Source organism: Tasmannia lanceolata, unplaced genomic scaffold, assembly GCF_043159265.1.
Source record: "Tasmannia lanceolata isolate RefF3 unplaced genomic scaffold, GAP_Taslan_0.1 ptg000016l, whole genome shotgun sequence".
Lineage (NCBI taxonomy): Eukaryota > Viridiplantae > Streptophyta > Magnoliopsida > Canellales > Winteraceae > Tasmannia > Tasmannia lanceolata.
In genome coordinates, this window is record NW_027518693.1 from 6,723,751 (window position 1) to 6,750,651 (window position 26,901).

At 36.8% G+C, this 26,901-nt stretch overlaps 1 protein-coding gene across 1 annotated transcript in view; it reads left to right on the top strand.

Moving 5' to 3' along the window:
- Window positions 1–1,934: 1,934 nt before the first annotated feature.
- Window positions 1,935–26,901, top strand: part of LOC143848119 (uncharacterized) — a 32,954-nt gene continuing 7,987 nt past the window's right edge. Inside the window, exons 1-12 of the mRNA XM_077356946.1 lie at window positions 1,935–2,119; window positions 2,794–3,437; window positions 3,530–3,654; window positions 3,767–3,861; window positions 4,295–4,531; window positions 5,465–5,558; window positions 7,162–7,213; window positions 8,504–8,658; window positions 19,821–19,891; window positions 20,068–20,262; window positions 20,488–20,526; window positions 24,039–24,146. Of these exons, the coding sequence (XP_077213061.1) occupies window positions 2,863–3,437; window positions 3,530–3,654; window positions 3,767–3,861; window positions 4,295–4,531; window positions 5,465–5,558; window positions 7,162–7,213; window positions 8,504–8,658; window positions 19,821–19,891; window positions 20,068–20,262; window positions 20,488–20,526; window positions 24,039–24,146 (1,746 nt within the window). The 5' untranslated portion in view covers window positions 1,935–2,119; window positions 2,794–2,862. The remainder of the gene's footprint in view (window positions 2,120–2,793; window positions 3,438–3,529; window positions 3,655–3,766; window positions 3,862–4,294; window positions 4,532–5,464; window positions 5,559–7,161; window positions 7,214–8,503; window positions 8,659–19,820; window positions 19,892–20,067; window positions 20,263–20,487; window positions 20,527–24,038; window positions 24,147–26,901) is intronic.

The window sequence follows — 26,901 nt, forward strand, 5'->3', positions numbered from 1 at the left end:
ACAGCCACAAGAAGTGACTATTGGAGAGAGCCATTTTTCTATCCATGGGTTGTGTTCTGTCTATCAAAACAAATTGTTCTCCGCACAAAATACATAGAAGGTTACACAATGTTTTACAGATTTCTCTCCTTGAGTTTTTTGCTCCTTCGTCCTCTGTTCCGTTCCGTGTTTGAGCACAGTTTTAAGGTGATTCAAAAGTGGACCAGTAAGCAAGTGTACGTCTGTTGGAGCCTGCTAGGGCTATTTTATCTTGGAACGTCGGTTTGCGGATCTCGATGACCAAAGGGGGAAAATACGATTATTAAGTAGATTGATTGTTGCATGAGTCAGCGATCTTCCTTCCTCTTCAACAATTTGATTTGCAAAAGGGTTAGTCAAAACGATAAGTGCAATCTGCCTTAGCCTAATCTAAATATTAAAGCTATCCAATGATTTTATCATTTTTAAGCAAGTTTATTGAAAAAGGGAAAAATATAAGTTGCAATTGATTTGAAAGGAATCATTACATAGATCATGACTCATTAACATAGAGAAAGAGAATTGAAGTGATTTTTCTGACCTATAACTTCTGCAAGTAGTCTTCCTACTTGATGCCTTCGAAGATTCCTTAAGTAGACTCCAACTGGGAGAGGCGTCGCCGGAAATAGTCTGTTATAATTTCCGGTGGTCTGGCCAGGGCCGTATGGCGTGATGGTGGCAGTGAATGAAGGCGGCTCCGGAGCTGCTTCTAATAGTCTGGTGTCTGTCTTCTCGTCATAGATTGACAGTCGCTGGCAAGGATTGAGGCGAAGGGGATAATGTCCGTATAGAAGATAGTATAGATGGGGGATGTACCTCCATCGCGACTGTCGGTCACCGAAATATCAACCTTCCGCTTCTTTGTGAAGGGCTGAGATTAAAATACATGCCTTTTAGGAAGATTCATCTAATCCGGTTAGCCGGTACAATGTTTGGCAGCATATAGTTACCTTGTAGATTAGTGGTATAAGTAGTCAGATAGGAAGGAAACAAATATTTGATCTACCATGAATTTACCTCGTGTAAAATAGTGATAAGTGGTGTTTGGTTGCCAATCTCATAGAGTAGTGTGAGGGGCATTACCAATAAAAAGAGGAGAGGGTAGAGTGGTGGGACGGGGTGCCATTTCCATTACCAATATAAAAAGAGAAGAGAAAGGGACAAGGAGAAAGAGAAAAAGCGTCATTCTAGATTTGGCTTGGAAGGTACAGGGAGGGGATACGGATGCCACATCACCAAACATGTAATAATTACCTATAAAACTTGTCTGATTGTCTAAAGGGATTCCACAAGAGATTGTGTTGATGTGGCACCCGAATGCAAAGAAAAACCCAAACCACACTGGCTTTGTGCAACCAAACCCACCCAAAAATGGCAAAAGCTATTATTATGGGGCTTCCGACCCATTTTATCAAGACAATGAAATAAATCATATTTTACCCTAATAAACATGATTAATTCGTTTTTTTATGTGAATTATTATATGGGCCAAAAAGCAAAATTTGCCAAAAAGTGAGCCTATGTGGCTGTCCTTCCCTGAAAAAGTTAGCTGCAAAATGAAATGGCTTTCAGCTAAATTGCCTAGCAAGTAGCAACTCCCTGAGCCCCTGATATAGCAATCGCAATACAAGAACCCCCTGTACTACGCATGCGCTCCCTTACAACGTGATTTGGCGTGAACAGTGGGGCAACTTTAACGCTTTTTGACGTTTAAAAGGGGGGCGCATGCGTACAGCAGTGGGGGTGAAAATATCATCGCCCTACTAAAAATAGAAACCAACAGGCTTTTGTTACTATCCAATAAGCCACGTCAAATCTAACTAGATGAATGGTTCAGATCATTTGAATGTCGTGTAGGGCCCGTCACACAGCTTCCAAGTTCTAACTTCTAAGTACATCACATCTAAGCACCTTCTTACATTAGCATTCCCCTTATTTTGCCCTGAAAAAATTCGATGGGAGTTTAAGGGCTTCAGTTCCCACTATATAAATCACCGCCCCGGTCCGCGAAAGCCAGAACCAGGAGGGCGAAAACCATAACAAAGGCAAAACTTCAAATATCTCTCTGTCTTTCGATAGAACTGCTCCAAACCCTAGAAAGGTCAGTCCTTTACTTATACTCCTTCCTGTTCTTAATTTTTATTCTTCGTTTATGGCTAGGGTTACGTTTTCTTCTCTAGCTTTCCCATGCCTTTTAGATTATTCTCATCTTAGAAGTTTCAATTTTAATTGCTTTATTTCTTATGTCGATTTCGCAATGAATCCATATAGATTTTTGATGTCAGGATGTGTTCTTCAGTTTTTTTTTGGTTGTGCAAATCGGTATATTGTCTTTTTATTTTCTGATTTTGACGTTTAGGATTCGATCCTCAGTGTTCTGTAGCATGCAATGCTCCATTTTAACTATTCGTTTTTTTTTTCTGTCTGCTATGTTAGAATTTCATTGAAATTAGTTGTTTTTTCGTGCGATTTTGTATTTTACTTTGTGACGTGATATTTTGATTTGAATTGTGTTGAGCAGCTCTTTTCCATGATTGTTAATGTTGTCCGAAACTTTGATTGCGTTCTATGATTTTTCGGATTTGTCCATTTTAGATGTTCTTTGCATCGGTTTAGAAATTTCAATGCACTTTCAGATTGCAGTGTTAAGTTCACATAATGAAAATTTTGTTGAATTATTTATTTATTTTTTAATGCTCAGAATTATTCAAAATTCCCGTACTTAGTTATTTATAATCAATGTTACTAGTTAGTGTTACCAATCTGAAATTTCAGGTAATTTATGTCACTGGGAGCACGGCCAGTAATGCCCTAAAATTTTACAGTTCCGAGTAGGAAGTTGCAATGTATGCAAGGAGACTGAAGTGTAGAAGTCAGAAATGGGATACTGTGTTTCAACCTTCATACTGTTTGATTAGGTCTAATAGGAGGGAGTTTTCACATTCTCAATCTTATATCAGCAGCATTTTCTCTAGAGATCACCACTCACATTCGAATGTAATAAGAAATTTACAGTCAGATCGGCTTTTTTCACCTGGCATCGGAAATAGTTATATAAGGTCTGATGGTAGATACAGTCGCTGTGCACATGGTACATTAAGATTCTATAGCTCAGAAGGCGACGGGAGGAATGCAAGTGAGGATAAGCATGAACCAGTAAAAGATGCCACTGACTTCGATAAGGTAAAAACTCGGCGAGAGAAAGTTAGAGCAGATGTGAAGCATTGCGATGAGCATGCCTGGCTTGGGAAGCATGATCAGCAGGAGTGGATCAATAATGAGAAGTTGTCTTTTGAGAATAAAAAGAAGGAATCACCTTTTTTATCGAGACGGGAGATGTTCAAAAACGAGTTCTTGCGAAGGGTGGTTCCTTGGGATAAAATCACTGTTTCATGGGAAACATTTCCTTATTACATAAAGTAATTACTATTGTCTTACTGTTTCTTTCCACTTTTTTTCATCCATTATTTTATTGACTTCATTATGATTATAATTTTAATATTCCTTTTAGCGAACACTTGAAAAACCTTTTAGTAGAATGCGCTGCATCTCATTTGAAGCATACAAAGTTTGCTGCATCTTATGGTGATCGTTTGACCTCTTCGAGCGGGCGAATATTACTTCAGAGTGTTCCAGGTTCTATATTGGCTGCCACCTATCCTTTACACCCCTTTATTTTTTTTCCTATATTCTATTCAATTCCATTTCACACTAGTATTGATGGCATGTTCATGAATGTTCTTTACAGGAACCGAGCTTTACCGAGAAAGATTAGTGAGAGCACTTGCAGAGGATCTACGAGTCCCCTTACTGGTTCTAGACAGCAGTGTCCTTGCTCCACATGTAAGCTAGAAAGTCCACTTAGGGCGTGTTCGGCAACCATTTTTAAGTGGTTTCCCCTATTTTCTAGGCTCTGAGAATGAGATACACAACAAAATCAAAGAAAATCTCGTCTGGCAAACCGGCCCACCAAGCCCGTTTCTATCCTTCCCTATTTTTAGCCACTAAATGATGAGATTTTGGGGAGCCACGCGGAATCGCTTCCCTAGATTCTCATCTACCCGTTTCCACTCGATCTACGGGAGAAAATGAGAATGGTTGCCGAACATGCCCTTAGGAAATAGCCCTTGAGTTCATATTTATTGTCCAGAATATTGTTTTCAGTTGGTGAATGATTCGATTGAAAATTAATTAAACGAGCAGCTTCCGAAACTGTATCACCAACAACTCCGGGGGTGAAATATTAAGATTGATATCTAATGTTGTTCTGGTGCAGGATTTTGGTCGAGAATGTGCCTCAGAAAGTGAGACAGATGACGAGCGCACAGAGTCAGGGGAAGAATGTACATCCGAGTCGGAGGTGGATGATGACAATGATGCAAGCAATGAAGAAGAGGAGACAAGCAGCAGTGAAGTGAAATCAGATAGCAGTGACAAAGATGAGGTCGATCTACATGCATCTGTTGAAGCCCTAAAGAAGATTATTCCTTATAGCCTCGAAGACTTTGAGAATGTGAGGAATAACATGAAATTTTAGTTTAACCTTCAAATTATTTTTATTTTTATCGGAAGAACAGTCAGTAAACAATGCTTCATTAAAGAATGTTTTCTAGTAGCTATGAACGCGGAATATGCATGTTTCCGCTCGTTGCATATGATTTTATCAAGGTTCTTAGATTAGTTATGACTTATGACACTGTTCCAAACTTCTTTGCGGCTTAACACTTATTGTTTCTATGTATTCTCCACCTCCTTAACTAATCCTTCCTAGTTTCACGATCTATTTGAACGGTTTTTTTTTTGAATAAATAGAATCAAAGTTAGTACTAGCTGGTTTTGCCACCTATGAGTTTAGGCATTTCCACCTATTATTTCAGTTTGTCCTATGTGATGTACCTTTTCTCATATGGGAGGAATTGACATGGTAATGGTTGAGTGACTAATTTCATGGGTGCAATGCCATTCCATTAATAAAGTCTAGAAAATTAAAATTATATTTTCTATTAGCTTGTTTATTCTACATTCTCCATGCATTTGTATGTGAAATCTTTAGGTCTACGAGAAGATGAAAATTGAAAATGTACAATGAGGGGCAAGCAGTGAAGAATTCGATTACATTTACTTGAAGTAATCTTAGCCCACAATGTGGGAAGGAAGTCTTGGATGTGTCAGTCGAACCCGTAGCTTTAACCTCAGTTGTTTTTATCCTTTTTTGAAGCGACAAAAATAGTGGCATTGATGCACTTCTTATAACTTGCCTCGAGATGATCATTGCCACATGATGAATTAGAAATTTTATATTATCTATCACAATTAGGCGGGCTTCTAAAATTGAGTGATATTCTCTCTCTAATATGGTGGATCTTATAAAGCATGATTTCTCTATCACGATGTGTTGGCTTTTAAAGAATTCTATTTTCTCATGATGGAGTGGCATTTTATGTAGAGAGTTTCTGGAGAACCTGAAAGCACCTCGGAAACTGTGAAGTCTGATGCGGCTGCTGATTCTCCACAACAGTCCAAACGACCACTTAAAAAGGGTAACCTTCTCTGGTTCCCTGTTGCTTCCTTCTTTGACAATTTTAACACCGTGGCTTGCACTTTGCGCAACGCTTGTTGTTCCTTATTCTAGTTACTGTACTTGTCTGGAATCGATTGCTTTTTAAAATTTGGTAATATAACATTCCCATTAGGAAATATAAGTTTTTTAGTTTTGTTTATGTTCTTAAGGTTTTTTCTACTGTAAGCCATTTCATAGGAGCTGTTACTAATTGTGTATAAATATATAAGACATACACAATATATAAGACATACACAATATCTCCATCTCTGGTAGTTGCAATCATAGAAGTGGTTTTGATATAATTTTTTATTAAAAAAAAAAAAAGTCTAAAAAAAAACTAACCTCTCTTGAACTGTGATAAGGGGAAAACTTTGAGACTTTTTCATGCTATTGTTTTGTAAGTCAACTTGTCTTAAGTTCAAGATAAATTTATTTTAATCATTTTTTAAAACCTTCCCCTCTTAAATTGAGATTGAGATCATTATCCTAAAAAAGTCCATATTGTCTTTATTTGAGATCAAGAGAAGCTGATTTGACGGAGCAGATAGTTATTTACAGAGATTATAATTTTAGAAAATATCCTCACAAATTTAAACACCCTTTCTTCAAACTACTTTTAGCCGAAGAAAGGGACGAGAAGAGAATGAATTGGGAAGCTAATAAGGTGGTAGGCATCCGCCTAGTGGAAGAAATGATTGCTGAAAGAAAAAACCCTTGCCGCCTGGATCGGATTCTGGAGGAACTTCTCATCGAAATGCCGGATTTCCAAATTCAGCACATCTTAGCGGAGTTGGAGAAGTACTTGAGATAGGTGAGCCGTTTAAAGATGAGACGCTGTTGTAGTTTTTCTGTACAGAGGGAGGCCCCTATAGCTTTTGGGACATTGTTAGAAGTTTAGGTTTCGGGGGACTGAAATATAAATGTGGAGGTTTGGAGGAAGTTTTAGTGGTATTCAGGTTCATAGCATAGGGTAGCCTTTGTTCTAGATGCTTTTAATGGCCTAGGAATATAATCCTGGCCAGTCTCAATTGATTCTATGTAATGTAAGTCGGGACCTCTGGTCCCTAATGTATCTTTCGTAGTATCAATAAAATTGTCAACTTTAAAAAAGAAAGAAGAAGAAGCTGATTTGACTTTTTTTTCCCAGAAACCAACTCTTCGTCATCTGAGATTGAGACTCATTCGCTTAATTTAACAAAGGAAAAACCTTGGATGATTTAACTTTTTTTTTTCTTTTTACAGAAATCATCTCTTCTTGATCTGAGATTGAAACACATTAGCTTAATTTAATGAAAGAAATCATTGTAATAGTAGGTCAAACCATCATTTGCCCATCAGTAAATGTCAGCTGCCTTTGTAGAACATGGTCGTGGGCCAATCATATAAATAGTTTAAAGTGGGAGATATCCATATAGTTTTCATGAACCATTGTGTGGAAATCCCTATTTGAAATTGGGTTCTTGCGCCTTTTCTTTTGGTAGGAGCTTTCCATTTAGTTTTCAGGTTCTACATATACTTGCTTGCTTTTACCCATTTTTTTGAATGGTTTTTTACCCATTTATTTTGTTTTGCCATTTTAGGGGACCGGGTAAAATATGTTGGGGCTTCTGTACAGATTGAAGTTGAAAACAGGTATTTCAATTTCCTCTCTTAATTCTATGTGAAGTTGATATGAATGATGCTTATGTTGTTTATACTTAATAATTTATGGTGCCGAGGCTCTAAAAGACAAAAGCTTGCATCTTATATTTGTTGTTCAACTTGGTTCAACATTTGTTTTATTCCATCTATTGAAAGTTAATTCTCTATTTTGATCTACTTCATTTGTCTTGATGTATATGGAGGAGTATCGGTTATTCTTGGGATTCATTTTATGATGTGTGCCCATGTGTTTTTGGTTGATTTAGTTGCAAGAGTGAATCCCTAACGATTGAGGTATATTCTGTGTATTATTAGTTGTATTTGATCTAGTTCCAAATAAAGGATATTCAACTACTCCCTATCTTCTTTCCACATTTTCTCTTTTCTAAACCTCTCATTTCTTGCCTTTGCTACTTGCATCCTTTCCCACTCTGGCAACTACGGTTTTCAGCCCTTCGTAATCGTAAGTTGAAGAAGGAAAAAGCGAAAAACTAGGGTTTTGTTGTTAATGGAGGGTGAAAAAGAATTGAAGTAAATGGTAGGAATTCTAGATTTCTAGGCAAGGAAAATTCAAGGGAAGAATGGAAGGGAAAAGGAGTACCTTGATCGTGGTAAAGGTCCTTGGATCTTGGTCTTCAAGATCTTGATGCTTTGATACAATGTAAAAAATCTTTTAAAGATGATTACTCATTAAAATATGGAAAAGAGAAGAGGAGAAGAGAATGGAGTTGAAACGCAGTTCAATGCTTCATTAATTCAAAAATACTGGTTACAATGGTATTTATACAGCATGTGATCAAATGACCGAAATACCGATTTTCTCATAATTCAACCATCTTCAACATAACATGTCCAAGAACTTGAAGTGGTAGTTTCTGAAAACACTATATTGGCACAGGTAAAGGAAACACTCAAATTATTCTAAAATTTGTTTGAAATGTTCCTCAAAGACTGTTTTCGACTTATATGATTTCCATTCTTCTTATTTTTATAAATGCAAACCCTATTTTAGTTGAATTGGGATGTGTTTGTGTTGAGCAAAGTCTATAATGTTGTGGGCTTGACAATTATTTTCATTCTGTTCCCCTTATTTACTGCCCACGTTTCTCTAATGTGATTGGTTGAATTTCTTCACCTTGTTTCCATCTCTTTCATATGACCATTTTCTTTATAGATGATTGGTCTCACCCAGTTACACATGCTTGTGATATTACTTTAGGCGTGAAATTCCTGAACAGTTGGCTGTTACACATTTTCTTACCAACATTTGATAATTTACAGGTTCTTGTCAAGCGGTCAACGTGGGGAGGTATATGAGGTTAATGGGAATCAAGTAGCTGTCATTCTTGACAGAAATGATAATAAAACGAAGGATTTAGAGAAGGATGATAAAATTACAGAACAAGCTGCAAAGCCATCTATTTACTGGATAGACAGTATGCCTCTATCTCACGTTAGTGAAGATTACTTCATAGACAGTCTTGTTTTCTAGTCATTACGTCTTCTTGGGAGCTAATGTGGGAACTTATGTTTGAATATTCATAGATCTTTATAGTGCAATGAATACCTGTTTTTGGTACATTGATTTTATGGTAAATAATGCTGATATAACTCCCATGACATCTTTCATGCCAACAAACTGGATGCATTCTATTGTCACAAATATTGTTCTCAGGAATTTCTCAGCAAGGGAAAATCTCGGGATATATTAAATTTTTTAATTTTGGGGGGTTTATATCGGTAAAAAATGATAAAAATACAATAATTTAAAAAATATATAAATATATAAAATTTAATATATCGTAAAAATATCGGGTTTATATGATAAAAATGGAAATATCGTTATATTTTTAAAATCTCGTGATTATTTCGGGATTTTGTCGTTTCATCAAAATGTCGCGATAAAAACGCGATATTTTGAAAATATTGGAGATATTTGTGACATAGGATGTATTGGGTTTTTGACTTCTGGAATGCTAAATGAAACTGTGTTAATAGATTGTCTAAACTGGATCTCACTGGAAAACATATGCTTAGTACTTGATCTGATGAAGTACATTGCAAAGTTCATGATGGTCGGGACGTGTTGCGACTTCTGTAATTGTTATTTTATTTCAAAAGTAGTTGCTCCATAACTTTGGTAGGGCTTTTTTTTTTTGAGTAAAGGGTTTATGTGCTCGAGTGCAGATAAGCTTATCTGCGCTCGAGTGCAAAAACAGGGGTGGGCCCACACTGTTGGGGGGATCCAAAGCATTCATTTGATGGGCCCTTTCATGGATAGGGTGTCCACCAAAAATCAGCTCCATTGGATCATATTAGGGTGTCCATTTGTGGGGTGAACAAATGGGCAGATTAGTGAACAAACAGTCTCTGTCCGTTTTCACCCATTTGCCCCATCCATGATGGAGCCTTTCAAATGAATGCTTAGGATCACCCCAACAATGTGGCCCCACCCTTGTTTCCTGCACTCGAGCGCATATAAGCTATCTGCGCTCGAGCACAGGAACCCTTTTCTCTTTTTTTTGTTATATTTTTTTGAAAAATAACTACAATTTATTGAAGAAATAAGACAAAAATGGCAGGGGACAAGATGATCCCACAACAATCTAAAAAATAGAAAGGAAGGCAAAGCAACAAAATACACAAAATTGCAATAAATAAAACAAAGCAAGGCCAGGAGGATGGTAAAATTACAGAACAAGCTGCAAAGCCATCTATTTACTTGATGCCTCTTCCACATTAGTAAAGATTAGTTCATTAGATCAAAATCAGCTGAAAATTACCACTTTTGTTTTGATTTATTCTTGTTTCCTATGAAGATTACTTTATTAGATTAAAATCAGGTCAACATTGCTATGATTGTTTTGATTTATTCTTGTTTTCTATTCATGATGTCTTCTTGGGAGCTAACCTGGAAGCTAATTTTGCAGTGATTTTTTTAATTTATTCTTGTTTCCTATTCATAATATCTTATTGGGAGCTGACGTGGATGCTAATGCAATCAATAGCCTTTTTTAGTGCAGTGATTGATTTTTCTACTGCAATGATTTTATGTTAACTCATATTGGTAAAACTCCCAGTTGTAGCTTCTTTTCCGGAATGGAACAACGGAATCGCCAAAAGACTATTACGTTCTGTTACAGTGAGTGAAATGAAATGCCCCCTGGAATAAACTTAATAACTATGCTTGTGGGTGATAGGCCATATCTACTTAATATAATAACTACTAAGTCCCGTGATAGGGCCACTGATAATACAAATAACTAATGAACATAATGAAATAACTATTGAAGCCCTCGATAGGGCCCATGATAATACTCCCCCTGATCGGCTCTTGAACTCTAATGTTTTTTTTTTGAATGGTACTCTTGAACTCTAATGTTCATACAACAAACATATACCCACAAAAGCTCGCACACCTCTTGTGCCACAGACCTCTACTCTGCCTCTGCACTCAATCTGGAAATTACTGGCCACTTCTTACTCCTTCAGTTGACCAAATTACCCCAAACTAATGAACATTATCCATAAATAGACGTGTGATCTGTGACTAAACTTGCCCAATCTGTATCAATATATGCCTCAACCTTTTTGTGACGATGGTTGCCAAATTGTACCCCCTTACTAGGGGAGGCATTCAGGTACTTGAGAATCCTATATGCAGCTTCTAAATGAGTAATCTGAGGAGAATGCTTGAATTGAATGATTAGATTGAATGCATATGCAATGTTTCTCCTATTGAGAGAGGTAAATCAGCGCTCCAACCAGTCCCTGAAAAATATTTCAAGGGACTCAGATTCTTCACCTCAAATTTGTTGCCAGATACTTCAAGTGATGTACTTCCTCAATATCGTTACACAAAACTACTATATCATACACATATACAATGATAGCATTTATTTTGTCTAGCTCTCACTTGATAAACTGTGTGGTCAGCTTGCCTCTGGATGTACCCAACTGAGGGCTCCACGAAATCTCTAAAACCAAGCTTGTCGAGACTATTTCAACCTTTAAAGAGCCTTTTTAGCTTATATACTTCCCTTCACTATCGGAAAAGCTGATTCTAGGTGACATCACCATATTGGCCTCCTCATGTAAGTCTCCATGAACGAAAGCATTCTTTACATCCAGTTGGTGCAACAACCACGATTGATTGGTTGAAGGAGAGAGAACTCAAATTAACTTTATTTTTGAAACTGGTACAAATGTCTTATGCTATTCAATCCGATGTGTTTTCATAAAGCCTTTGGAAACCAGACAAATGAAGCCGTCTGCCTTGCTTCAATGTAGACTGGAGACCCATTTACACCGTACACGCCTCTTTCCTCTTGGCAATATCACAAGATCATATGTACCATTCTTGTCTAGGGCTTTCATTTCTTCACATAGCTTCCCTCCTATGTGGTTGAGTAAGAGCATCTGTAACACTAGAGGACGAAGAAACTGTGGATCAAGAGGTTGCAAATGCACGATGAGATGAAGACAACAAATAATGTGAAACGAGGTTAGAGATCGGATTTTGAGTACAAAATTCGATACCCTTATGAACAACAATATAAAAGTAGAGATCATCAACAACTGGTCTAAATATCATAAGAAACAATAGGAGTAATAAGAAGGTCATCATTACCTGAACCTGGGGAGACTATTTGATGTTCGGTCGCAACAGTGTTGGATTTCTTTCTTATGGTATACACTTTCATCTCCTTTCCCCGTGTGACTACACTATCATCTTGTAATGTAGAAGCAGTGTCAGAGTCAAATGCAAAAAGAGGTTCACTTTTAGAAACAAGAATAGGTTGAGGAATTGAAGGGGACCCTCCAAGATTCAAAGAGAAAAGGGTCATTCCGGGCACCTTCGAAGTTGAGTGAGGCCCATGCCAACACTAGAACGCCACTTGCGCAAATGGAGATAACCCATTATTATGGTTTATGAAGATGAAATGGGCCCCCACTTAGTATGGTCAAAGGTTTTTAAAGAGTGGAGTTTTATTTGGGAATATCTTTTGAAGTCCATCTAAAAAGGGTGATTGAAGGCTGTTTCCTTTTTTCAATCACTCAAGTTGTGAGTCCTTATGTTATGAGTTTCTATTTTAATTGTTATGAGTCAAGTCTTAGTATTAGTTTCCTCTTTATAAGTGTTATGTTTAGCTAGTTACTTTTTTATTTCTTTGTCCATGTAGGCTTCGAGGTATGAATGGCAACACCTAGTCATGAGAGTGCTTTTGTTTCCCAACTGGTAGGGAAACTTCACGCAGGGGTGGAACCTTCTATAAAACATGTAGCCCTATGACCGTATTTCATAATTAATGAATGAAATAAACGAACCCCCTTTGCCTATGAACTGGATTGAGTGAGTCTCCAAGCTTCGATCATTGGTTTGATGCATTTGATCAACCCCTTAGTATGATGCCTTGTGCCTGCTAGTGGTGTGATTACCTCACGAGTTTTCTATCTGTATCCATTTACTTTCTTATTTGATCTTCATTTTCTTCTCTCCAACCATTATTTTCTATCTTCGTTCTCAAACTTTTCTTTCTACTATTTTATTTTTAATGGATTCGATTTAATCTAGACCATAGGATTTTATCAAGATCCAAACCCTATATTTTGATCATCGAATTGTTTTCTCATCCCAATAAAATTCCTCTCGATTAGATCTCCCCCTCACCCCCCACTGCCACCTCCACGCCACTCCACTCATGGCATGCAAAAAAAAAATAAAAAATTGTATGTAGCCTACTTATGGCAATGGGGCTGGGCGTGCCCAGATGTTGCATTCTTTGTCATCTTCCCCGCCCCCTCCTCAAGGAAAATTCCCTGTCCATGCCCCGTCCCCACTTTGTAGATGGTGGGGAATCCCCATCCCCGCCCCACATGGAAAATCTAATCCCTGTCCCCGCTCCGTCCCTCCCTGTAAGGATGGTAATTAAACCTGCAAAAACGGGGATCCACCCCGCGAGGCGGGGATTCCCCAATTTAAGCGAGGACGAGTACGGGGGTTAAAAAAATTCCATGAAGCGTGGATGTGGCGGGGATGGGGATTGCTCTGGCCCAGCCCCGTCCTCGAAGCAGGGACATTGCGCCCCTCTCACGTAAGTTGACCTTGGAAGCTGGTTCGGGTCCTCCCAATATTACATCCGAACCCGATGATATACCTCATGATGTGCCTCCACCTCCTAATGAAGCTCTTGGGAGGCATACATCAGTTGTATGGCAACACTTCAAGAAAGTAAAAGTTGATGGGAATGATAAAGCGAAGTGTAACTATTGTGATAAAAAGCTTGTTGGTGGGGTGCTAAGAATGGGACAAGGCATTTGCATAATCAGTATAAAATTTGTCCAAGGCGAAAGTATCATGATATAGGGCAAAAGCTATTTGCTGAAACCCAGAAGAATGATGATAGCAAAATGACATTGACTACTTACCATTTTGATCAAGAGGTGGGGAGGAAGGATCTTGCAACTGTGATTATTTGGATTAATATCCTCTTATCATGGTTGATCATTATGAGTTTTGAAGATTTTACAATTCCCTTCAATCTTTGCTCAAGGTTGTTTCTAGAAACACTGTTAAGGACATTTTGGAGATTTATGACATTGAGAAGGAGAAGAAAATGAAAAAAAAAATGAAACTGTTAAACAATAATTGGGGTAGAATTGCCTTCACTTGTGATACGTGGACTGCAAATAATCAAAACAAATGATATATGACTATTACAACACACTTCATCGATAACTTTTGGGTGTTCCAAAGTCAAATCATAAGGTATTATTTTATTAAAAATTCTTACTTTTTATAATTATTATTTCTCTAATTATTTATCTTTTAGTTATATTATGCTATATATTATTAGATATTACTCGTTGTTACTCATAAGGTATTATATTAGATGTATTATTTGTTAGATATTTTTCTATTTATAATGATATAATTCTTACTACTCATAATATAACATTATTTATAATGTTATATTTTAGGGTTGCATATGTGCCTTTGCCCACATACTAAGGAAGTGCTTTCTGCGGTGTTAGTGGATTGTTTTATGAGTAGAATATTGATAGAAAATTATCAACTGTTACTGTTGATAACTGTAGTACTAATGATGTAATCATTGATGATCTCTTGGTCAAGTTTCCAAGGAGTAGGATTATATTACAATGTACATTGTTTCATATGTGTTGTTGTGCCTATATTTTGAATTTAATTGTCCAAGATAATTTATCAATGATCGGAGAAACAATTGAGAAAATTCGTAAAAGTGTTAGTTATTAGAGTGCATCACCCAAAAGAGTGCAAAAATTTGAAGAAGCGGCGTGCCAATTTTGCATTTCAAGTACTAAGAAGTTGGCTCTTAATTGTAAGACTTGCTGGAACTCAACTTATTAGATGTTTGAAATTACTTTGATTTATAAAGAAGTATTCTATCGTTTAAAGCATCATGAGGCACAATTTAAATGTTTGCCACAGGAGGAAGAATGGGAGTTGGCACAAGAAATTTGTGGAAAGTTAGAATTTTTTAATCTCCAACTCTTTTATTCTCCTGAGCAAATTATCCCACATCAAATATTTTTTTTCCAATAATTTGTAAGCTAAAAGTTGAGTTGTCTAAGTGGCTCATATGTAGAAATGATGTGATAGAGAAGATGTTAAAAAATGTCTGATAAATTCAATAAGTATTGGAGTGTGATTCATGGTGTTATGGGAGTGACAATCGTTTTAGATTCAAGATATAAGATGGGATTGTTAAATTTTTCTTTCCTAAGATCAATGGAGATGATGAAGATGAAATTAGGAGAATTTGAAAAATTTGTTATAATCTGTTCTGTAAGTATCAATCTACGGACATTATTAAGCGCATCCATCTTATAGTTCATCTTCTTCTTAGTCCAATGTTCACAACCCTTCGGATTATCTTGAGGAATATGCTATATTTATGGAACATGAAGTAATACTGAAGGAAAGTCAGAATTGGATCATTATTTAGAGAAAACAGTTTTGCATAGAACTCCTGATTTTCATGTGTTGGCTTGATGGAAATCAAATGGAACAAATTTCCTACTCTACAGATGATTGCTAGCGATATTCTTGCTATTCCTATATCTACAGTTGGTTCCGAGTCTACTTCAATTGCTTCTCCGATCACTGATAAACCATCTTGGACAATTAAATTCAAAATATGCGTACACCAACACATATGAAACAATGTAACCTGCAACATAAGCCAGCTCATTGGAAGCTTGACCAAGAGATCAGTAATGATTGAATTATTAGTACTCCAATTATCAACCGTTACAATTGATAACTTTCTATGAATATTTCACTCATAAAGTAATCCACCAACACCATAGAAAGCACTTAGTATGTGGACAAGGCACATTTGCAAACCTAAAATATAACATTATAAAAGAATTATAACATTATTTTTTTTGAAAATTGACAAATATATTCATACTAGCAAAAGTTACAATGGGGACCAGTAGTCCCACCAGATTTACATAGTATGAATTGCCCATGAGCATTCTCCTTGGCCCAAAGGAAACGCCCATTACCCCTTACATTACCTAATAACCTCAATTGTATCGAATCCAACTAAAAAGTGCCATATTTTGGAGCTCACCAAGTTAAGATCATGACCTGCCACGTCACACAGACTTCTCCACCAAATTCCGAATTCGATTTTCAAAAATCCCGCTCAATAAGTAGAGAGTTATCTGACAAATAATGCATCTAATATAATACCTTATGAGTAGCAAAGAGTTATATATGATAATATGTAACATAATATAACCTAAAAGATAAATAATTAGAGAAACAAGAATTATAAAAAGTAAATTTTTTTTAATAAGATATTACCTTATGATTCGACTTTGCAACACCTAAAAGTTATTAATGAAGTGTAATGTAATAATCATATATCCTTTGTTTTGATTCTTCGCAGTCTACGTATCACAAGTGATGTCAATTCTACCCTGATTTTCTTTTAATAGTTTCATTATCTTCTCCTTCTCAATGTCATAAATATTCAGTGTGTCATTCTTAATAGTGTTCCTACAAACAACCGTGAGTAAATGTTGTAGAGAACTGCAAAATCTTCTAAACCCATAATGATCAACCATGCTAAGAGGATATTCATGCAACATAGTCATAGTTGCAAGGTCCTTCCTCCTCACCTCTAGATCAAAATGGGAAGTAGTAGTCAGTTCGGTCGTTGCTTGTAGGCGAAACTCTCGTCCTAGTTTGACGACCTGGGACAAACACTTTTTGTTATCTAAAGGCGAAGACTCTGGGTGGGGCTCCTTGGTATTCTTATCTAGGCTGCTTTCTCCTCTAACCAGAAACTATTAACCCCTCACGAGCAAAGGTTAGAATTGGTGAATCTCAAACTACTTAGTGATTTGTTCCCAATCTCATTTCATTATATCTCTTCTAAGATCGTTCTATTAAACTGATACCTCATAGAGATAAATGATAGGGATACAATAACAGTATAGAATAAATTCCTTTCTTCTGTACTAACAAAGCTATTAAAAGAGAAGTAGCCAATGGCATTTTACTATCATCATTCTTCTAGGTTCCAGCAAGTCGCTTTTGCCCTACATCCTTATACTTTATACTTTCGCCTTGTACAAATTTTATAATGATCATGCAATTGCCTTGTCCCATTCTTAACACCACCGACATGCTTTGTACCACAATAGTTACACATCGCTTTATCCTTCCCATCAACTTTTACTTTCTTAAAGTTCTACCATACAACTGATGTATGCCTCCCAAGAGCTTCAGTAAGAGGTGGAGCCACATCATGAGGTATATCACCGGGTCCGGGTGTAATATTGGAAGGACTTGAACAAGGGGTATCATCATCTCTACCGCTCCGTCTCCGTGACCATCCCCATCCCCGTCCCATCTCCACTTCAGGGAATTTTTTTAATCCCCGTCCCCGCTTAAATATGGGAATCCCCACCCCTTGTGGGGCAGCGCAGGGCGGATTCCTGTTTTCGTGGGTTTAATTGCCATCCCTACAATGTAGCCTACCCATATGCACTAGTTTTATCCGTCCTAATATTAAGTTTTTCCCGTGGGCTTAAAACATTACATTTGTCCCGACCTACCCATATGCACTAGTTTTATCCATCATAATACTAGTTTTACAATTGATTAAAACATGTTGCCGACTCCACTCATATTTGTTTTCAACTTTGGGTTTGTAGGGTTTGACACTCATACCCGTGTTGGATTTCGATCCTCAGTACTCGAACCCAAGCAACACATATTGTTTTGGTAATATTATTTGTTGGAAGAAGACTGTGTATCTTTGTAAATAGGATTTCATTTCCATAATAATTCAATTGGAATTGGAAAAGCATTAGTAGGCATCTATTGTGAATGCATTAGAAAGTCTGTGCAAAGGGACCTCTTTACAAATAATGTTGCATGTTACTCATCTTGATCTAAGTTGACAAGTAATAGTTACGATTCACATTGGGTGCAACACATGTCTGAATGTCCACGAGGTAATTACAATAATATCTGCCATTTTCAATGTTTAATCATAACAGAAAAATCATATATATATATATATATATATATATATATATATATAATAAAAGTCAGCAGGAAATATTGAATTAATCTAATCAGACATGAGTAATAGTTATAACAAAAGAAGTACTACAACATCCTATGATATTGATAAAAAGACAAATTATATGTCAAGTGAAATTAGTTTCTAATGTAGTTTTTTTAAAGGATAATGTTGCCTGCCTTGACCACTGGTCCACAACTAAAGTTGCAGCCCAACTGGTAAGGCTGATTTAGTCAAGGTTTCAAATTTCGGTTTCAGTCGGCACGGAAATGTAGACATTTCAGTTAGCGTGGGAATCTTGTAAAATCACGGAAACATATGGAAACATATGCAAATGGTGAAAATTTTATGATGAAACTTTGGGAATGCTAGAATACGCAAGGTTTCGAAAATCGGAATCGAATCGTAAATCGTAACAGGGTTCGAATTGTAAATCGGATCGTAAATCGTTAGATTTTTTTAGATTTATATATAAAAATAAGAAAATATTTTTTTGAATGGAAAAAATGAGAATATATTTTAAAAAATATAAAAGATAAAAAAAACAAGAATAAAATGAGTAATTATCTATTTTTCATTTAAAACCATTAAATTAAATTAAATATAAAATAAGGAGGAGAAGGGGTTTATAGGTTATGAGTTGGTACTAAGTAGGAAGAACAATGAGAAGAATGAAAGAAGAGGAGAAAAAGAAGAAAGGAGAAGAAGAATAGAGTTATGATTTTCTTTACTTGTTTTTAGCTTATAAGTTGGGGCGAGGGGTTTATATACGATTTATGTCTAATCGCAAGTGGTCCACTATAGAAAAACAATAAAAAAAGAATCGTAAAAATCGTAATTTTTTTTTCCAGAAAATGATTCTTCCGATTTGAAGCATTTTACCCATGATTGGATTTGAATCGATTTAAAGTGTACGATTTTAACTACATTGGGAATACACACAAATACGGGCTTGGAAACCAATCAAACCATCGCATAATCAAGAAAGCCATCCATAATGGCGTAATCACATCAAACACCTAGTGACACGTGTGGTTGCACATGTCTGGAATAGTAAAGTCAATAAAGAAGTACAATGTAATAAAGTATAAGAGAGTACAATGACCAGTCTCCTCTCCAAGGACCCCAACTCTATGTTAATACTATATAGAGTTACGAGGTATTATTGGTCCCATGCCGATCTGACATTCCATGCATAAGATACATTTACTTTGCTATGCAGTTCAATGATATTGCGGACAAAATATCATTCTCTTCATTAATGAAATGAAATGAAATGCAAAGCATAACGTTCCATTTTTTATCGGGAATTTCAGTCGAATTTCGAGAATTTTGGTCAAAATTTCAAGGAAATAATGGCATGGAAGGAATTCATTGAGATTTTTGTTTCGGTGGGGATGGAAACGGAAACATTTCGGTCCTTTTGGGGAAATTTAAAACCATTGATTTAGTCATTTGCTCATTGATGTAAGTCACTAGTGTAACATTTGTTGTCCTGGTAGGAACATTGCAACACAAAACCATATGAGAACTCAAAACCCAAATCTTTTTATTTTTCTTGAAAAGGAAGAAGTTCCTAATGCATAGTATCCTGAGCAAGAATAGAAGGATCTGGTATGGGTACTATGAACTGGGCCCTTCCAGAAAAAGTGAAAAATAGAGTATGACTTAGAAGTATCCATTGTGTACCCTTTACCTATATCTGAGTATATATATTTGGTACTAGGATAATCTATGCTTTTGAAGATTCCGAGTATCATGGGTTAGATGCTTTTGAACTGCTTAACATATATGGCACAACTGCTTTTACCATTAATATATCATGGCTGTTAGAATTGTACAATTCCTTTGAGCGCTTCCTTGTTTGTACGTGCTAGTGAAAATATTCTTTTTTTGAACATTAAATTGAATTTCATTCCATTTTTGTTATGGAATTGAACTTGCATTATACATGTTGTACGGGTTCTATGCCAGAAACATAGACTTATCCACTGTTGTTCATTTTTTAGTTGAGGACGTTGAGCATGATCTTGACACTCAGGGAGAAGATTGGTACGTTGCAATGGAGGCACTGTGTGAGGTGAAATGCTCACCTAACCTTATTAACGTGACTAGTTTACTGAAAATGGATTACATCTTACATCAAGTGTAGTGTCATATTTATATTCCTTTCAAACAGACGATAGATGGTTCCTGTTTCCATTATTCCTTTCTCATGTGTACTATACCGTGGACTTTGTTTTTCTTCATTTGTAGGTTTTGCCATCCTTGCAGCCAATTGTTGTCTACTTTCCAGATTCTTCTCAATGGTTATCAAGGGCAGTTCCTAAGTCAAACCGTAAAGAGTTTGTCTCTAAGGTGGAGGAAATGTTTGAACGACTGTCAGGGCCAGTTGTATTGATTTGTGGGCAGAATAAAGTGGAATCTGGTTCAAAGAAGAAAGAGAAATTTGTAAGCATCCAATGAGAAATGTTTAAAGTTTAGCATGTTGGTTTCTTTGTGTTTAAGTATAAAAGATTAAATAACACCTTCTCCAACAGCTTAAGCTTTTGGAGTAACTGGTCGTTTCACACTTTGATCTTGTAGTGTTTAATTGATACATTTTAAATATGGGTATGTTCTCTTGCCTATGCCTTGTTTTTTCTTTACTGATAGCAAATTTCTTTTGTATGGCAGACGATGTTACTACCTCATTTTGCACGTCTTGGTCGCTTGGTAATATTCTTTAATCATTTAGAAATATGCTTGTATTTGAGATTTTTTATCCTAATAACCAAATTTATTTGAGGAGATGGATGATCAATGTTATCGTTCAAAAAAAAAAAAGGATGATTAATGTTAGCAGAGTCTTTGGGTGTTGCGCACCCCTAGTGATAGAGGAATTGTTGCTTTTGACCATTCTTTGTCTTTTGGAGCTCGTCACCTCTCTTTTTGTGGGTTTGTGGTAGTTCTCTTACGGGTTTATGGATTGAAAGAAGAGGGATTTTTCTTTCCTTGTTTTCCTTTGGATTAGGTATTTTAAAACCATTTTAAATCGCTTAATCTAGATTTTAACTTCACTTTCATAGATTGACAAAGAGGGCGAGCCTTGGTGCAACGTTAAGGTTGCTTCATTGTGAGCTGGTGGTCACGGGTTCGACTCATGGAAACAGCCTCTCTGCAAAGCAGGGGTAAGGCGGCTGCGTACATCTAGACCTCCCCAGACCCCGCGATGGCGGGGGCCTCGTGCATTGGGCCTCTCTTTTTTTTTTCCATAGATTGACAAAAGGAATAAACATGGAAGAAGGAAAGGGTTACCAGTTAGCAAGGTTTTAAATTTAGGTTACGTATTCAATTTTGGTTGGCATGGAAACAAAAACGTTTCAGTTTCAGTTTGAAATTTTGTGGAAACCTTGTAAAAACCCGAAAACGTATGGAAACACATGCAAATAATGGACATTTAAGACGAGGCTTCAGGAAGTGCTAGAATAAGTACAAAATACACACACTAAATAACCATCACAGAAGCAAAAAAACCGCACATAATTTTTTTGTTGTTGTTTTGTTTTTTCTGTTTTTTGTTTTTGAATGGTAACCACTTATAATGGTTTAACAACATCAAACAGACAAGCATTGTCGGGCATGCCTGATAATTCAGTACATACCACATTTCACCTGTAATTTATATAAATATTTATACATAATACACACACCACATTTAACATCCAATTCATATAAATATAATTATGCTACACATGGGTTTTGAATACTACTAATACACTTACAGTTTTGATATATTTTCAATTTCGACATTGTTTCGGTGAGGATGGAAATTGAGACATTTTTGCCCTTTCGTGTCGCTTTTGGTGGAAATTTAAAAACTTGTCAGTTAGCAGCACAAAAGGGCACTGCCTCCTTCAATCCACTCCTTGCGCTGAGGTTTTTCCTTTGTTTTTTTTGAATGGTCTTGCACTGAGATTTTTCATTCTCCAAGGGATGCTCCGTGAAATTTACGGCTGGTGGCCTTTTTTAGTGTGGGCAGCCTCACATCACATATAGGCATAGGCATCCTAAGTTACAATTTTAGAGTGCGATCTTCTTAGGTTTCCAACTTTAAGGTGTGTAGTTTTTGAAGTCAAATCCAATTAATCTCTTTAAGCAACATGATTTGTATCACAAAAATCAATCCCTACAAATTAGCTCCCTTGTTGATAAAAGGTAGGACTGCACAATTTGAATTAAAGCCCACCACCATAATTATAAGAGGTATGCTAAACTCACAGGAGCCCTTGTAGAAGAGGACTACAAGGGCGGCACTATTGGAGCCACGTCATTGCTTATACGGTTATCAGTGCCGTTTTAAATGCACACAGGCTGATGTGGCTCCAATAGTGCCGCCCATATAGGCTTTTTCTACAAGGGCTCCTGTGAGTTTAGAATTCCTTTAATTATAATTAAATCCTTAGTTGAAAATTGAAAGTATGCCCCTTCCTGTAGAATTACCAGTCTCCCCATCCACCATCCAATATTCTCACGTGGAACATTGGGGCATGGGAATATATGTCGCTGTCTAGCCTTGGTTCACAAAATTAGTAAGGTCTCATCATCAATTGGATTCCCAAAACCATTTGTAAATCTCGTTCACAAAAGACACATAGGATCTAGAGTATATAGATTGACAATATCATTTTATAAAATAGTTCTTTTTATCAAATCAATGCTATTCTCAAATTTATGAGTCCAAAACTGATGTTGGGCCACCTTAAATAGTCTCCCCTACTATGGTAGTGGATTTTGTGTTAGTCATTCGCATTCTCCATGAGCTACACAATGGGCCCATAGGATAATATGGACCCTCAGGTCCAGGGCATATTTATATTCTGCAGCCAGAACAACTCCTGTAAAGGACAATGTGATCCACTGGGTATTCTATAAATATCAATCCTATGCGTGTTTAATCTCCGTTTACACATGTTTGCTTGGGTCTCCATCCTAGTGACTGAGATAGTTCAAAACTTACATGGTGGATGGATAACATATATCAGGTGTATCCGAACGAGGTGTCAAATTCCATTCCCACCTGAGAACAATTTTAGGTCATAAGGAATTAGAACACCAAATATCCTGCTTTGGATCTGATAATCGTCATCATGGTGACCACATATATGTGTGACCTGAATAAAGTAACCGTAATAATCAAGATAGTGTGTATCTATAGCTAATACAAGAAAGGATATAGGGTGAAAACCCAAATTTGGCTTCTGAAGGGATAAATTGACAACTCCCAATTTGGAAAAAAAAAACATAAATAATGAGTTTCTCTTGCATAATTTGCAGGAATTATACTAGGGATTCCTGCAAACATGGATAACATGGATTTGCAGGAAAAAAACATTTTTAGTAAACCACGTTAACCGATTGAAGCAATTGCTTACAGATATCGTCCCAAGTGCCATGGATGTTATACTTGGTTTCATTGCTCATGTAATGCTACTTCTTTGACCTTTGCCTTGGTGTTATTGTCCTTCATTGATGTCTCCTTGTTACAAGACTTAATTGCTATGATTTGGCCGACACCTTGAATTTATTGCCGACGCACGTGTCGTGACGTGTCCGACACGACACCCGTGTCCACACGTGTCGACACTCCTTTAGACACTTTTAAGTGTACTGCTAGAAGTGTCAATAACTTTATATGTATGCATGTGTATGAGTGTGACACTATTTCTAGATTTTTAGGGGTTGCCATGTTAGATACCTCATATCCACGTCGAAACTGGGCAAACGAATTCGTGTTTACAAATAATGATTATATGTACTTTCTATTTTAGGCGTGTCCCCGTTTCTAAATTTTGGGAGTTCGCCGTGTCCGACACTCCGTGTCCGTGTCGACATGCGACACTCGTGTCCGTGTCCACAAATCATAGCTTAATTGATATGTACGGTGTGCCAGCAAAGACGTAATTTTAATGTATACATATACATACTGATAATGTGCTTCACCTTTGCATCCTTTTTTCATTTCTAGTTCTTTGATATTTATGTTTAATGGTACTGATTACACTTTATTTTTATGTTTTTTTGTAGTATTTACTGCCTTATTTTTGTAGTAATTGTCGTCTGTGGTTTACCTTGACCCTTACTGTTGTTTAAGTGCGAGGATGTGGAATCAAATTAGTATGCTTTATTTTAATTAATGTTTGATTATTTCTTTCATTTCTCCAAAATCCTTATTTTTGTTTTTGCAGCCTGTTTCATTGAAACAGTTTACAGAAGGCTTTAAAGCAACTAAGGCATCGAAAGATGATGAGTTATATAAACTATTCACCAATGTTCTTTGCATTCATCTCCCAAAGGTATTACAAGTTTCTACCATATTTCTTGGAACAAAATACTACCTTTTTTTTAGAGTTTAAACCCATGTCCCTCGGTTTGACATGATAAATTCTTTCAGTTAGGTTAATTTCTGATATGGAGATTTATTTGTCATCTGGTAAAGCTTGAGTTTAGAAGCCACAGTTTCCACTGGCCGAATCCTTTTGGGTCATTGTGGCATTGCATTTTTTTAAGGAATCTTCTTAGTTTGTGCAGTTCCCATGGTTTCCATGCCATCTTGATGCCTGACTCATGATAAGTGATTACTTAAGATGTTTATTTCTTCTGTTATTATGACATATTTCACACTTTATTTCTTCTGTTATTATGATTTATGACATATTTCACACTATGGAGTTCACTTTTAGATTGCCGACCCCTTGGGTTGAGGATAAGTATAGGAAGCAGACTGTTGGTGACTGACATATTATGGTAGTCCAATACTCAATCCACCCTTCTTGGCATTGGCACGAATTGATTTTTCTTGTATTTGTGGTGTTATTTGGAACCATTTGGTAGTTGTGGAGTTCTCCGGTTTCACTAGGCATACTCTATTTCTTTGTCCAACAGAATATGATGTTCATATTCTGAAATTTCAGAGGATTGGGGTCTGAGGCGCAGGCGGTGGTCAAAGACTTAGTACAATACAAGAAATTAGATATTATAGCCATAATGGAGTCCAAGGCACCGAGGGAACCAGATATTATAGCCATAATGGATTCCAAGGCACCAAGAGTCGATGAAAATTTAATCAACAAAGTATGAGGGAGAATGAACAGAAGCTGGGCAGCATTAGAGACAAGAGGAAATGCGGGAGGAATCATAATTACAAAGCCTCAAGGCCCTCAACCATTGAGCTACAGGCGCAACCCCTGAATTTAAAGAAGTAATAGCTATGGCAGCTGGGTTTTACCCAGTTCCAAAAAAAAAGAAGTTATGGCAGCTGAGTAAAAGCACTCGAGGTCCAAATAATAAGTTGCTCTACTAGGAAAACAAGGTCATATGCACATTGCCATGAGAAAACAAGGCCATATATACATTGTCATGTTTGGATCATCATCATGTACAACTGTCAAACAATAGGATTATATGGGAAAAGAGTGTATCGACCCCGTTCTGTGAACTTATATATAAATGACATTGACTTATAAATATTATATTCCAAAATAGCCATAAAAATGTTCTACAATGCCAGTTACATATATCTTCACAAAATTTTTATAGCATCCTTGATGACTCCTGCTTCTGACACCACTTAAAGTTGGTGCATGAATTAAGGCATCAGCAATGACATGCTTTGTATTGGACAGTCTCTAGCTCTTTTGCAGTTCTTTTCCCCTTAAATAGTCCCTTTTTATAAAAGAATAAAAATTATTATTTTTTGAATTGGAATAAAGCATCTCAAAAAATAAGAATTTAGGGAAAATTACATATACACCCCCTGTGGTTGCACCATTTTCTGCTTTAAACCCTGTAGTTTGGAAGTTAACAACGACACCCCTTTAACTTTCTGTGGCTTTTTTTTAACGTGATGAGTGGACGGAAAGGGGAAAATGACTGTTATGCCCTCGTCTTCCCCAATTGAAATTAGGGTTTTCATACTTTAAAACTGAAAATTAGAGTTTGATTCAAACCCTTGTTTATTTATCACCATAAACCCTCGATTTAGGAGTTTAATTTGTCTTCATTCACATCATTATCATGATTTGCACGTAAACCCTAATATTTTAGGGATTTTTTTTTGTTTTTATCAATGTTTTTTTCTTCTTGAAATGTGGTTTGATGTAGCCATGGGGTGGGGTTTCATTGTATGTGGTGGAGGTGACGGCGGTGGCCAGAGACGGCGACGGTGGCGGCGGCCGGACGTGGCTGCGGGAAATGGCGTAACCCTAATCCCTTTGCAAATGGCTTAAAACCAGTGATAAAAGATATTTCTGTCCTCAAAATATTAACCACGGTTAGTTTTAGTCATTCCGTCAGGTTAAACTAACGGACCGTCAACGGAGGGGGTCTACTTAAAAATGTCAGCAAGTTGAGGGGGTGTCTTTGGTAACTTCCAAACCACAGGGTTTAAAGCGGAAAATGGCCAAACCACAAGGGGTCTATCTGTAATTTTCCCTAAAATTTATTAAGAAGTCCTTTTTAGCTGGCTGGAGATATCATGCCAGGTTGTCCAGCTGACTAGATCATGACATGTGTAAAATACACGACGTGTCTTTGTTGCCAAGGAGAACAATTATTCATTGACTAGATTGCATAGTTTCAAAACAACCCCCGTGCCATCACCGACTCGCACGAGTCAACTCCCTACAAAGTCAATCAAAACTCCTTTGAATCTCCTGAGTCATGATGGCATCAACCGAGTCGACCAGGATTTACGTTGGCCACATTTTGGCCTGCATTTGCATTTTAAAACACTGCTAGATTGTAGACACTCATCGCCTAAGAGGACACCATTTAAATGAGTAGAAGTCATGACCTAGCTTTGTTGCTGTAGGAATTGTGCTGTTGACTTTGTGGTGATGCTCACCTAAATAATGAGTGTACACTGTAGATTTGTTCGCAGACATAACTGACAACTTAATTTCTAGAATCCCACAAACCGGTACAAGCATGTTTTTATTCCTAGCCACCGAGAATACCTACAGAGACACATATGTGGTTTATTCTTAATCTATTTCTGGAATCAATTTTCCAAATAGATTGGTAAAGCATACATGAAATCAAATAATAACT